The sequence below is a fragment of the Puntigrus tetrazona genome, unplaced genomic scaffold (genome assembly GCF_018831695.1).
Source record: "Puntigrus tetrazona isolate hp1 unplaced genomic scaffold, ASM1883169v1 S000000902, whole genome shotgun sequence".
NCBI lineage: Eukaryota > Metazoa > Chordata > Actinopteri > Cypriniformes > Cyprinidae > Puntigrus > Puntigrus tetrazona.
In genome coordinates this window covers 1-14,505 of record NW_025048502.1, presented here as the reverse complement: position 1 = coordinate 14,505, position 14,505 = coordinate 1, and the positions used below count along the sequence as shown (strand labels likewise).

General features: G+C 35.9%; 1 protein-coding gene across 1 annotated transcript; it reads left to right on the top strand.

Annotated features, from left to right (window-relative positions):
• Positions 1–2,702: 2,702 nt before the first annotated feature.
• On the top strand, positions 2,703–14,068 carry LOC122335818 (gamma-adducin-like). Its single transcript, XM_043233625.1, has 7 exons — positions 2,703–2,858; positions 5,018–5,169; positions 5,694–5,774; positions 11,665–11,814; positions 11,947–12,090; positions 13,124–13,222; positions 13,826–14,068. The coding sequence occupies exons 1-7, from the start codon at positions 2,759–2,761 to the stop codon at positions 14,051–14,053; spliced, it is 954 nt and encodes a 317-aa protein (XP_043089560.1). The 5' UTR covers positions 2,703–2,758; the 3' UTR covers positions 14,054–14,068.
• Positions 14,069–14,505: the final 437 nt, after the last annotated feature.

Genomic DNA, 14,505 nt, shown 5'->3' with positions numbered 1-14,505 from the left:
AGAGCATGTTGGCTGCAGGTTTGTTTTTTTTTTTGTGGCATGTTTGATGTTTCCCACAGTTAATCTTCCATCTTGATGCAGTTCACCTTTTTACAGCAGTATGCTAAAATATTTACATATTTAGTAGGCGATACAACCTAAAATCAAAACCCTAATTAATTGAACACTTTTTACCTCGATTATTTTTTCTTTTCTTTTTTTTCATAGTTTATTATAAATATTTGTACTGTAAATAAACAATTTAAGATTTTTTTTTCTATCAAAAGCAGGGCTGCACAATTAATCTATTTTGTAATCACAATTACAGATGCCACAATTACATATTATGTTATTCTGCAAAATGTTTTTTTTGTTTTTCTACAGGTTGTCTTAAGGATTTGTGCATTTGTTTCAATTTTAGTATAATATAATACCAATTATAGATTTTTATATGATTTTTGTTTTAATTTAATGAATAAACCAATACAATGCTTAATACTATAGAAAAGCAAAAAAGGATTTTCAATTAGACAAGTGTTTTTAGTTTTTATTTTAGCTTCATGCAACAATATCAAATGCAGTTGATTCAGTCAATGGTATAAACATTAGCGTAACGTGTCAAAATCATAATTATTAATCGCAATTACAATGAACTTGCATCTTCTGTAAATAAATGTTTTAAATAATGATTGTAAATGCAATCTCAGTGATTGTTTAAGTAGGCTCTTAACTGGCCATTCACAAATGAATTTGTCCGCTCTTTTGGATCTGGCATTGATGAGAGCTGCGTGTAAAAGTTATTTTCTTTTAACCTGCCTCTCATGTGCAAGACACAGCAGAACACATGAGCACAACAGTCATAAGCGTCCATATAGTGCCGATGGTAGTATGTTTTTAAGGGGAAAGTGTTAATAGGATTAAAAAACTGCATAACAGCATAGAAACATTTTATCAGTACGATGTTCTCAATTTCGGTTTCAATTCATTTTCAATTTAATAGCCCAAGACATGCATCAGTTGTACTATTACCCACTATTAAAGGGATAGTTCACCCAAAAATGAAAATTCTGTCATTAATTACTGAACCTTGTTGTTTCAAACCTTGTGTTTCGTCTATGGAGTTTTCTGACTATGTAGACGACAAAGCAACTGACACTGACAAGGCCCAGAAAGATAGTAAGGACATTGTTGAAATAGTCCATGTGGCATCTGAAATTTTATAAAGCTACAAGAATACTTCTTGTGCATCTGACACAGAAGGGAATAATTGTTGAATGTAGTTGTTATTTTTGTTTTCTTTGCGCTCAAAAAGTATTCTCGTAGGTCAGGGTGCCACAAACCTTAGCCTGGAGGTCCAATGCACTGCAGAGTTTAGCTCCAACCCTGATAAAACTCACCTACCTGTGATTTTTCTAATGATCGGAAAGACACTGATTAGCATGCTCAGGTGTGTTTGATTTAGGGTTAAAGCCAAACTGGATCTAGAGGTCCAGATTTGAGGATCACTGTCGTAGGTTCATAAAATAATAGTTGAACCACTGACCCTTAAAGGCTGCACTGAAATTTGGGCAAAATGTCATAGAACAGCTGTTAATATGCTTCACTTTTACAATTTAGATTCACAACCCCTTACCATAACTATTTGGGGTATTATGTGTGCATTAACATCATGATTTTATGGCTTTTTTCTGTTCTCTTTTTTTCAGTGTATGTTTGATGAATGAGGGTCTCATTCGAATCCAAACAAACTTAAGGCCAATCTAATTTCAATCCTGTATAGTTTTTCTCCCTGGATTAGGAAATCAAGCCCCAGCGAATATCACTGACCTTCACACACACAAAGATACAAACAACGTCACAGAGAACTTGGCACGGATGGCCACATCACCATGCCCAATTCCCTGTGGTTGCTTGGTGACTGTAACTATGGAAATCATAAAAAGAAATTGGTTTCTTTTTAGTCTCTCTACATCTGTGGTGCATTCTAGGATGCTCTTGTGGTGGGAAATTAAAGTGCTTTACGGGACACACATATTGGCCAAAATCCCAGTACCTGCACTTTGCATAAAACCAATCAGTCCAGACTTTTACTATTGCTTGGCTAGTTTACCTTCCTTTTTCTGATATGCGTATGTCTTTGCATACTCTTTGCATGCTTGTATCTCACCATTCTCAAATGCAGTGTATTTTGAAGTTGTACATGCTTCAGTTAACATCCAGATCCACATCCACTTACACCTGTTAATAAGACAAGCCTGTAAGTCCCCTGTACAATAAGAAAGAGACCTCATTGTAACTCAGGTATTGTGTCAATTTGAGCGCTCTGTCAGTCTTTGTTCATCCTGTGATTCATTCTTTCATTGGAACTCTTTGATCATCCCGTGCCTGAGACTTCGAGCAGGTGCGCTGAATGACACTGTGTCAGACTGTGCTTACTTAACCAGTTACAGATGGTTTCATTCCCTAAACATTGAAAATGAACTGTTCCAGTTGACTTAAATTCTTTGGGTATGTCCAAAATTGATTTTAAGATGGCACTTTTATCCTTTACTACCTTGTTTTTCAGTGGAGCATGTCCTCTAGCTCTTCAGAGTAAGTGGAGTAGGCCTATAAACTAGTTGTCAAGATACAAGTGGAAAAAACTTGAGTAAAGGTTTAAACATGCAAGAGGATTGCAGCTCTGTATCCATCTCTCATTACCGTGAGTCATCTCTAATCTTCGGTTTTCTTTTTCTTTCAGGCGTTTAGGGATGAGCTAGAGGGACTGATCCAGGAACAGATGAACAAGGGGAACAACCCCACAGGACTGCTTGCTCTGCAGCAGATCGCAGACTTCTTCATGGCCAGCTCTGTCGCCGGCTTCTCCACCTCCCCCCTCAGTGAGTATCACCGTCTTGTAGATCTGTAGAAACAGATTGCAACATCCCTCCAGTCCTCAGATGTCCCAGACTAGCCTCCTCCACCTGTTCAGAGTTATATAGGTCGCTAAATGACAGATATTCCCATAAACAGACATTGAGGGAGGAAATACGACTAGTCGACTCAGGAAAGCCTTTGCATTCTTTGATCTTACTTATTCCTCCCTTATCACCCCATCCAGCCCCTCTGTGCATGTTGTTCTCTTTCTGCACTCTGCTATGCGGAACTAATCAGCAGAACTTCAGTGAACCCCTTTCAGTGCTTATTGTACATTGAGTCATAGTCCAAAGATCATTGGTTTCTGTAGACTATGCACAGATGTAGAGCATAATCTAGGACATGTATGTATCAGATTTATAAATGATTTCTAAATAAATTTATAAAATATTATTTTGGTATAAATGATAATAAAAATGGCAATGCCCTCTTCAATTTGTCAACACCATTTATTTGTGTGTGTGTGTGTGTGTGTGTGTGTGTGTGTGTGTGTGTGTGTGTGTGTATGAGGTCTGTTCAGTGAAGATTTTGAAAGCAGGAATTCTCAATCATGCCCTGTATACTGAATTCTTAAAGATGGGTTACAAAATATCAACTGTAACTCTAGAATGAGTTCTGCTGTGTTGAGTAAATTGGAGTTCTTGAAGCACATTTGGAATATTTAGCAATCTGGAGATAAATTATAAATAATTAGCCGGTGGAGATCTAGAAAGAGTTATGAAATGTTGAGCCATCTGAAGTTTGAGGATGAATGTTTCCTGAATGTTTAGCCAATGGAGTGCTAGATAAATTTTGTAATGCTTAATTAGCAGACATTTAAGGATGGGTTTCTGAAACTTGAATGTTTAGCCATCTGGAGTTCAAAGTTGAATTCTGGTTTATTTAGTCAGTGGAGATTTGCATGCTGGATCATTTGTTACCTGGATTTCAAGATTAAGATCTAGAATGTTTAGTCAGCTGGAGCTCTAGAATGATATTTTAGTAAAATGTTTAGTTCTGGAAACAGTTTTAAAATGTTGAGCCATCTGGAGTTCAAAGATGAATATTTCCTGAATGGTTAGCCAGTGGAGTACAAACTACATTTTGTAATGTTTCAATTCAAGGATGAGTTTGTGCAATGTATTACACAATGTAACTTCAGGTCTGAAATGGTTTCTGGAATGTTTTGCCGTCTAGATCTAAAATCAGGAGGGTTTAGCAATGACGATCTAAAAAAAGTGCTGGGTTATTGAGTCAACTGGAGTTCAAGGTTGAGTTCTAGAATCTTTAGTCAGTTAGAGCTGTAGAATAATTTTGGAAATGTTTATTAAAGTGAAGTTCTGGAAACATTTAGGCATTATATGAAGTTCAAGAATGGATGTGTATAGATTAAGTTGATGAAGTTAAGTTCTAATATGTTATACTAGAGTTTAACAACAAATTCTAAAATGTTTAGTCAAGTGGAGTTCTGGATTGAAAAAGATACTGGAGTTTGAGAATGATTTCCTGATACTTGTAATAACTGGAGGTCTGAAATGAGCTTTGGAGTATGTAGCCAAGCGAGTTCTAGAATGTGTAATTATCTGGAGCTCTAGAACTAGTTCTAAAATGTTTTTTGTTAGTTTTTTTTTAACTAGATTTTTATAAAAAAAACATTCCAAAAGTCTGAGTATTATATAAATGTGAATTGCTGACTTTTTTATTCTAGATATTTTGTATGGCTGAATTAAGTTTTTGTGATTTTTAGTTTCTTACCTATTATTAGATTTCCTAACTGTTATTTTACCAAAATCCCTGAAGGTTTTAAATAAGCCATGGTAAATTGATTATAGCAGTGTTTTTAGCTGTATAAACTACATGAAGTCTAACTAAAACCCTTTATTAGATTCAGGCATATTAGTGTTTCATGGACACTCTCAAGGTGTTATCAGTTAATCAAGACAGCACTTGATTTATTTAGCCTGAGTTTGATTAGTATCGATTTAGATTTGATTTAAACTTTGTTTACATTTTCCCATGATAGCAGTATAGAAATATCAGTATATAGTGCGCATAAGTGGTATAATAAATCTTCAAGTGAAGTCCATCTCATAAAATGGTTCAAACCTTATCTTGAATTGTCCTTTGTTGCTCTGTTTCCCAGGTTTGGGCATGGTGACCCCAATAAACGACATGTTCAGCGTGGAGTCCAGTACTATGGTAAAGGGAGAGAAACAGATCCGCTGCAAACTTGCCAGCCTCTATAGACTAGTAGACCTGTTCAGTTGGGCCCACTTCGCAAGCTGTTATGTTACAGTAAGGCACAGCTTTCTATCATTAATATCACTGCCATGGATTAAATATTATATTTCTTTTTTGGTGTCAGTATTGTAAAACAAGGAAATGAAAGTGAATTATTTGCACTGTGTAATCCAAGATTTTGCAATCCATTCCTGCAGGCAATAAACATTATGGTTAAATTAATCAGACACTCCCAGTTTAATGCGTGGAGAAAGATATCTGCTTTCCCATTCATCATCAAATTTTATTAAAAATGTCTATTGAATGGTTGTTAATGGACAAAGATGCTTTTTTTTCGTCTGCATAATTCTGTAATTTCCAGCATCTGCACTCATGCTGATTAGCTTAACCAGGTGTGCTAAATAAAGAAATACTACATTTTGAGTATCCGGATGCCTGTTGGAATAGATGTAGAAACCCTGAGCTAACTTGCTCAGAAGAGGAAAAACGGCTGATTAGCTGTTTTTTTGTTGTTGTTTTTTTTCTATAAAAAAAGTTAAATACTTTTTCATAAACTTTTTCATACTTTTTTACTATAGGTTCGTGTCAGTAAGGAGCAGGATCATATCCTCATCATTCCCAGAGGACTGTCCTTCGCTGAGGCCTCTGCATCCAATCTGGTAAACAAACTATCTGTCTTGAATTATCATGGCAGAGCCTGATAGCGGTTCTGGGAACGGCTTGAGCATCATGACACAGGGCTGCTGCAGTCATTTTGAGTGGTGGCTTTAGTTGAACTCACATTCCAGCAAGACTTAAAATAGATTCGGGTTTGTACACTTCTTACTGTCTATATTAATTTGTCAGTTTCATAATTGAGTGATGATTAATTACTTAATGCTTCCGTTTTGATAGCTTCAGGTTATATTTTGTGCTGCTTTGGCATTTTTTAAGTGTTCTAGCAGCCTGTTTAAAATATTAATGGGACTATAATATTGCCTGAAGCTTAATAATGCGTTTTCCTTTGTTTCGGATTTTTGGGAATGTCCAATGCTTTGCAAACTTTGACTGAGCTCTGTACTTGCTGCCAATGCGTGTGCTTAATCAGCCCTTTATTTCTTTGAAATGTCAGAGTGGGTTTTGGATTTGTACTAGCCTGTGTGTTCATGTCTGTCAGAGGCTTTTTTGTGCCCATAGTTGTTCATGCTTATTATTTTCTAATCTTACTGCAGTGGTTCTTAATCCTGGTCCTGGAAAACCCCAGCAAAAAAGCCTAAAATTTACTGCAGTTTTGACGTGAACGTTTAGCCAAACATGTAGCTATTTTATACATTTTATGTATTGTACGCTATTTTATAGCACGTTTGAATACAGGTATTTAATACACTAGGGTTCAGTAGAAAATATTAGCAGTGTCAGTGCTATATCTCTCCACAGATTATGAATGGTTAACCCTCTAAGCACCAAAGTTGCAAAATTGCGACAAGACCTCATGCTTAATAAAACAAACTGCTTTTCCTAACATTTATAATATCTCATTTGTATTCACTACCTCCAGATGGCAGAAATGTAGTACTTCAATTCTAAACAGCAAAGCAAGTAAGCTCTTGTGTCACTGATGCGGAAGCAGTTTAAATGACTAACAAAAAGATGAACAATGAGGATGTTTTGCAAATGTTATTAGCCCATTCTGACTCTGAAGGGCAATATTTGCCTTTTGCAAATGATGATTTACCGTCCAATGATTGCATGTCCTCCGGTACATCTTTGCAGCGCAATGGTCTCTCCCTGCGAGCTGCGAGTGTTCACAGAGCACAAACAAGTGGTCATTTTTACCCTTTGATCAACGGGGTGTCGGGGTAAACAAGGCGGAAATAGCACTTTGGATCCAGTCAGAGTTACGCTGAATTCACTGCATGAAAAAGGTGGGAGTGGCGGTGCAATTATCTGTGTTTTCCGTGTGAGCACACTGCATCAATATCTAGTATTTTATTTTTTATTTATTTATTATTATTATTACTGATAAACTTATAAAAATATGCTACTGTGTTTTACTTTTATATAGTATAGTAATGTAGTAATAGTTTAATACTTCCTCCTGTTGTTGGTTTCCTCTTTTCTGATCATTTGTAATGAGGATAAAAAGACAAGAGCTCCTGACATTTTTCAGCTGGCCATATACACTTTGGTGGACATTGAATATTTATTGTTAGCCTCTTTTGCATTTATGCAGTATACTGGAGACAAGTCTGAGAAAGTAGACTAGAATATTGCACTGTGTTCCTGGACATGCAATTTGGGTAGCTGTAATTCATAGACGGGGATTATGCTAACTGTGAAAGAGTGTGCACGAACACTCTATTTACAAATGATTGAAATCATTAGCACTCATTTATAATCAAGTTTACTAAGTGAACATTTGTGAACTCAAATTACTCCTATCTCTTCTTTTTACAACTTAAAAAAACCCTTAGATATTGTGGCCACCATGTGGACCAATTAATTTACGCAAAAGGACTAAAGGTGTTTGTCTCCACCTAAAAAAGCTTTTAATACGTTTACCACTTTCATTACAATACGCTTTCGAAGATAATGTGGTAAGTACCTAGGTTTTTTCTTAATACCACCATGTAACTAAAGTGCACATATCAGGTTTAAACAAGCATTTGTGACTGCATTTACACGCCTGCTAACTTCACTTCACAGAGTTCACTTCTGGCTCATGTCTACAAACCATAAACTAGTTGGTGATGAATAGAACCAAACCAGTTCTTGAGGTTTCACTTTTGAATGTTTTTCTCTCCTGCTGGTGTATTAATGAGTTTTGACACACTGCTCGTGTTGGATGCTGTTTTGACAAATTCCGGCCAATCAGGTGATTTTTAACACTGGAGTAAATTTGTGAAGCACATTTGTCCTCCTGCCTGCAGGATTTATGACTCGGTGAACAGAATTGAAAGCGCCTGAGGCAAGCAGTGGCACTCTCCGTGCCTGACTTGCACTCTTGTGCTGGCTAATGCTGTTTTTAATGCAGCGCTATGCTGAATTGTGTTTGGGCTTGAGTTACGACTACTTACACAAACACATTTTTTACAGACATGAAAAATACACTGTCATTGTGCCATTTCAGGATTAGGGCAGATTAGATTTTTCGGTCATTTAAAATGTACATTTTGACCTTTTAAGCATAGATCAAAGCTAGAACAGGTTTGTCCAGTTTCTTTTAGTTTGGACCATGTGTTTTAGAGTTAGATAAAGAATGAACTCTCTTGCGTAGTCAGAACATACAGGATTTTTTTGTATGTGTGTGTGTGTATGAGAGCGATCGAGTGAGACCTCAGTGTTGCTGACACAGTCATTCAGAGCTCCTGTTCTCATCTGTGGGCGTGGCTTTGGGGATGTTGCCCGCTGGAATGAGGCCAGCATTCTAGGTCAGTTTTATTAACCCTCTATGTGATCACACTCTCTCTTCCACACTCATTATCTTACTAAACCCTCTTTACTGCAGACATTAACCCTAGAATTGAGCACTTCTTGAAAAGAAATGTCTGTGCAAAACTCACTGCCTTGATGCCGGGGTGTTGTGGATAGTAAAAAGAGCCAAGTTTATGCACTCTTCAAAGCCACTCGGACACCACAATTTGATTACAGAGACAGAGTCTGCATTTTAAACAAAAAGTGTTTAATTTTGTCCTAATACATTTACTATCACTGTATTCTTCTATTTCATACTGTTTGACTCGATTCGTATTGTTAAAAGCGCTATATAAATAAAGGTGATTGATTGATTTGTGGTATAAATAGTGTGATAATTAGATATTTTTAATAATTCAGAAAAGAAAAATGCACCTCAAATACCTGGATGATGCACTTAATGAACTGAATGATTTCCTTCAGAATGATTTTGGATGACACAAAAAACCCTTGTAAATCATAACTCCTAGACGGTTTAAGTATATAATTTATAAACTTTGTCCCAAGTTATGCACTTTGCACTTATACATTATATATAAGTAGTGCTGCGTAGTATATAGCAAAAATATAGCAAAATAGCACTAAAGTTTTCATAATATAACCTGTAATCAGGAACAGACTGCAAATTGTAAATAACAGTTTTTATGGTTATTTTCTAAATAATAATCAGAGTCTGATAGCCCCTCCCCCTCCACTGCGTAATTGACCCTTTATAGGGAGTTTGGTCATAATGCCTTATCTGTAATATTTTCCGACAAACCAGACTGGAGAATACAGCTTGAACAATGTGTGTATTGATGTGTTTTCACAGTTAGAGCAAGATACCTTCTTATGTTTATTCATGTTTATTTTGCGCTGTAGCTACTTGACTATACTGCAAAACTGCATAGAATAATACATTAATAAGCAAAATGGGATGCACCCATGGTATCATTGTGTAGTATGTCATTTGGTACATAACATCTGGTCTCTTGAAATCACTTGAGCCTTTCCTTCAATGTGCAATCAAAAAAACACAATTTAGGGTATGTTTAATATTCAAAGCCCACATTGTGAAAGATAGGTTGCCCACCGAAAAGTTTAATACTACTTAAAAGTATTTTCAGATTAACAAAGTTTTCCAGGCTAAAAATATCCATTAAATGTCAGTAACGTTTCATTGTATGAAGCACGTCTCACACAGACATTATTTGGGGGGAGGATAAAAAAAAGTGTCTTTCCGTTGGACAGCATAGGGAATCTAACCTAAACCTGTTGCGGAAAATGCTCAGGGAAGTTCTTAATTCCATGGATTTCTATTGAAACATCTAGTTTTTACTGTAAATGTGGCCGCATCCTAAAAAGTGTTCAATTTCTAACCGCCGGTATAAGCAGTGTTGATTAGTAGCGTTCTGCTAAAGCAAGCATCACTCTAACTCTTACATAATGTAGCATGAGATTTCATGTCTGTGAAGCAACTGCTATAAACACTTCCAAATGTTCATGTAACAGGAAATACAACTTGTAGTTGTTTTTATGCTTCCGGTTCAATGCGTTTATTTCACTTGTTAGAAATCTAGCAGTATGCTTTATTCATAAAGATGTCTGTATTCATGTTTTTGAATATAGTACTGTTTTATAAGAAGGATACACCGGTTAAAGCACAAGTTTAGTTTTCCTCTGATATTTACCCTTTTTTTCCTTTAATTGCATCTTACACTAAAACCATTTTTTAATTACAACTCTCTCCAAATGAGATTTCTCAAGATCTTGCGAGAGAATAGCTAGGTCATGTTTCAGTCCATTAACATTAATGTGGTGGCATAATACAGCAGATACATGTCCTTACAAAGCTAAACCCAACTTCCTGTGGGGATGTGCTAGTAAAGATGGGGAGTGTTTTTGTGTCAAAATGGTCACATGATGTTTGTGGCCGTGTATAAATATGATCTGTATGAAGTTGGATGTCATTCTAAGCTCATTAGCGGCAGCGGGACAGTGTGTTTATTTTGAGCTGGTAGTGATATGGGGTGTGGCATCAATGTGAAAGGCATGTTGGGTGGCCTGCAATCTGATATTCAATCAGAGCTCTAGAGGAGTCAGACGTGCACAAGCATCTTTCACTGACACACAACGAATGATTGATTTATTAATGCAAATACTAGAAGGATTTTGTTGTTTTTTTGCTTAAAAAACATGCTCATGAAGTCTACATTTATTTGATCAAAAATACAATAGAAACTAATGCTGTCAAATGATTAATTGTATCCAAAAACAAATGTTTTTGTTTACATTGTGTATGCTATGAATATTTATGTATATATAAATACACAAAAATGAAACTATTTGATCCATGCATATTATATATAGATACATTTAATATATAAACATAGGTTTTGTTAAATACATATATATAAATATAAACATGGATGTTCATATGTACACACGTTATGTAATCAAAAATTATGAATGCAATTATTCACAATTAATTGTTTGACAGCACTAGTAAAAACTATCAAAATATTTTACAATGAAAAAAAAAACTCTTTTCTATCTGAATATATTATAATAATATATATGTATTCCTGTGATGCAAAGCTTAATTTATCAGCATCATTACTACTGTTTTTTGTCACATGACCCTTCAGAAATTTTTTAAATATGATTTGATGTTTTAGTTTTTTAATTTCTAAGTTTTTAAACTGAAATTCTCTAGTTTTTGCCATCACTTGATCTGTTTTGTATTTGAGAAATAAATATTTTCTCCAGCAAACTCTTACTGGCAAAAAAATTTTGAACGGCAGTGTAAATCAGGCTTAATCAGGCTGTAAACTTCCTGGAGTATTTTCCCCATTCGTTATCATCTGTTCATGATACCAGGAACTGGAGGCCTATTTAACACATTAACCGAATCATCCACCAGTTTTCAGTGTATCTCAGATGACAGTTCCTTCCTGATTAGGTGCACATTTTCAGGATTAACAGGAAATGAGAGATAGTGTATGATGTAGGAATAAAGAGTGATCGTATGCTTGGGGGGGTTAGGAAGTGTTTTCAGCTTACATTTGTACAATCATCTTCAGTGATAAACTACATTGCTTCTCTTTGGTTCTCCAGGTAAAGGTGAATATTCTCGGGGACGTGATCGATCAGGGCTCCACCAACCTACAGGTCGACCCGGCTGGCTTTAGCCCTCATGCTGCCATCTACTCTGTGAGGCCCGATGTGCGCTGCGTCATTCACATACGTACACCAGCCACTGCTGCCGTAAGTATATGTCCATTCATGCCTGCTTGTGCTTACAAATGCTCCATCAACAGTTCCAGAATAATATGCAGCTGAAATTTACATTACACCTGTAAATCCCCATGACTTTTATGATCTCTTCTGTCTTGTCAGGTGTCATCTATGAAGTGTGGCCTTCTGCCCATCTCCCAGGAGGCTCTGATCCTGGGTGACATTGCCTATTACAACTACCAGGGTAGTCTGGACGAGCAAGAAGACCGTATAGAGCTGCAGAAAGCCCTTGGACCATCAACAAAGGTAAAGTACCTCCTGTGCTTGTCTTTAGCTATGTATCCATCCAACTTTTTTTATACATATTTTGGGATATCTCTTAAACCATTAGATGGAAACGCCAAGATGAACATAAAAAAACATATTCACTCAGTTAAAGATGTGCTCACACTAGGGCTGTCAAAATGAAAACTAAATATGAATACATGTTTACATTTATATGTGTATGATATGTATTTTTGTGTTTATAAATACACACAAAAAATGTTCAAATATTTGATCCAGCCCTAGTATTACTATTTCAGAATATTTTTACAATAAAAAAATTACATGACCCTTCAGAAATCTTTTAAATATGATTTGCTGCTGAAAAAACATTTCTGGTTATTATCAGAAAAGACTTCATATTCTTTGTGAAAAGCATTTAACGTTTTTTAAAGGTTCCTTGATAAATAAGAAGTTTAAAAGAACAGCAATTTTTTTTTTTATATATATATATTTGAAATTCTGTAGTCCCTGACGTCACATTAGAATGCAATGATTTCTGTAGTTTTCCTTTTTTGATCTGGACCAGTTTAATTAAACTACAAATGGGAACGCCCTTACTTGGGTAAATTTCTTATCTGGTAAATAATATATGCATTAACTATGATAGAAACACATTAAATTTGTTAATGTGCATCAGAAGAGACCTGGGACTTTGCGATGGGACAGCATAGGACTGGGCCAACCATCAGGCTGACCTCATTGCACAGCATTTGAGATGTTAGTTTTATCATTTTAAAATGCTTGAGCAAACCCTTGTCAAAGTGCATTCTCAAACTGCAGACTCTGAAAATAAGCATGAACAAGAAACATTCTGAAGTTCATAATGTATTGTATACAGAAATTGGTATACAGTGCTTTCTCCTACTGTGGCAAATGTGTGGCAAATTTAGCGCAAGTTAATCAGGAAGTAATGATTTTATTCTCTTCAACTCACTGAATGGAAATGGTACTTTATTCTAGAACGTTATATGATTTTCCAGTATGTGATGTTTCGTGTTGGTATGTGTTGCAGGTGTTGGTTTTAAGGAATCATGGGATCGTAGCTCTCGGGGAGACCATTGAAGAGGCCTTTCATTATATTTACAACACTCAGTTTGCCTGTGAAATACAGGTAAAACTTCCTTTTCTCTTGTTGAGTATACAAGGTATCTTATTGTACTAGACTGTCATTTATTAAAGGGCAAAGAGCAGAAAAACCTTTCCCACCTTTTTTTTTCCATTGTTTTAAATGTTCCTGTTTGCTCATTTCAACTTTTGCAGAGCATTGTTTTATTGGTACAAATTGAGTTTTACTAATAAAAAGAATGTCCAATTGAAATCCCAAAACTTAATTTCTTAAAGACTTAAAAAAACTTAACTTTAATTTCATCGTAAGTATATTATTATGATGCTTATTTTTTATTGTTGGCCAACTTTTTTGTTTTGTTTCTGTGTTCAGTGTTGACTCTTTTAAATAGTCAGTAAGTCCCTATTATTATTTTGTGTGTGTGTCCTGTACTAATGGTTTAAATAATCAATAATCCGTAATCCGTTTTCTGTTTAGTATGATGGTTTAAATTATCTTTTTTGTTTTGATGAGTATGGTGTTTTTTTTCATAATTTTTCATAATAAGTTCGTTTTAGTAGTTTTTTTTTTTTCTTTGTTAGTTTTTATGGCAGTAAATTTCCCTAAAACCAGTACATTTCTGTAAAATCCCTCCACTTGTTTCTGCAGGTGAATGCGTTCTCGTGTGCTGGAGGAGTGGAGAACCTGATTGTCCTGGACCTGGAAAAGTTTAAGTCCCGGACACAAGGGGTGGCAGAAGCCGGGGTCAACATGGGATCTCAGCACAAGTGGAGGCTAGGAGAGCTGGAGTTTGAGTCACTCATGAGGATGCTGGACAACTTGGTGAGTGTTGAGCTCCACTTTTTTCATCTTTTAGTCTTTTTCCTCTCCTATTAGATGTGAAGAGTGAGAGGTCTTGTTCTCCAGCTGCAATGACATGCTACTTTCTTTCTCTGTCTGTGCGAGATGGGGAGGAACACAGGCATGTGGAAATCTGTTTTGTGAGCCACGGCTGAAGAAGTGATGTGGAAGATGATAATGATACAGTGTGTTGCTCAGTGAGCCTCTGTCACTAACTCTCAGCAAACCATTGTGCTTTTCATCTTTCTGTTGGAGAGCTACAGCATGTGGTTACATAATATGCTCGAAACGAAGACGGACCTTTTAAAAAACTGCCTTTTGTGTTTGGCCATTTCTTTCTGCAAAGTCAGTTTCCAAGCAGCAGCTGATTATATAAACCAGTTCAGTAGAATAATTCACCGCTGAATTATTCATTATGCTCATTCATAAAAGCCGTTTAAATGATGTAGGAATAGTTCTAATATGATTTTTGATTTTTATTAAATATT

What these genes read in the sequence shown, in the direction of transcription:
- LOC122335818 (XM_043233625.1), top strand. Translation starts at nt 2,759, where the DNA reads ATGAACAAGGGGAACAACCCCACAGGACTGCTTGCTCTGCAGCAGATC. An exon ending in CCCTTGGACCATCAACAAAG is followed by an intron (nt 12,091 to 13,123) that starts GTAAAGTACCTC and finishes TATGTGTTGCAG; the next exon opens with GTGTTGGTTTTAAGGAATCA. An exon ending in AGTTTGCCTGTGAAATACAG is followed by an intron (nt 13,223 to 13,825) that starts GTAAAACTTCCT and finishes TTGTTTCTGCAG; the next exon opens with GTGAATGCGTTCTCGTGTGC.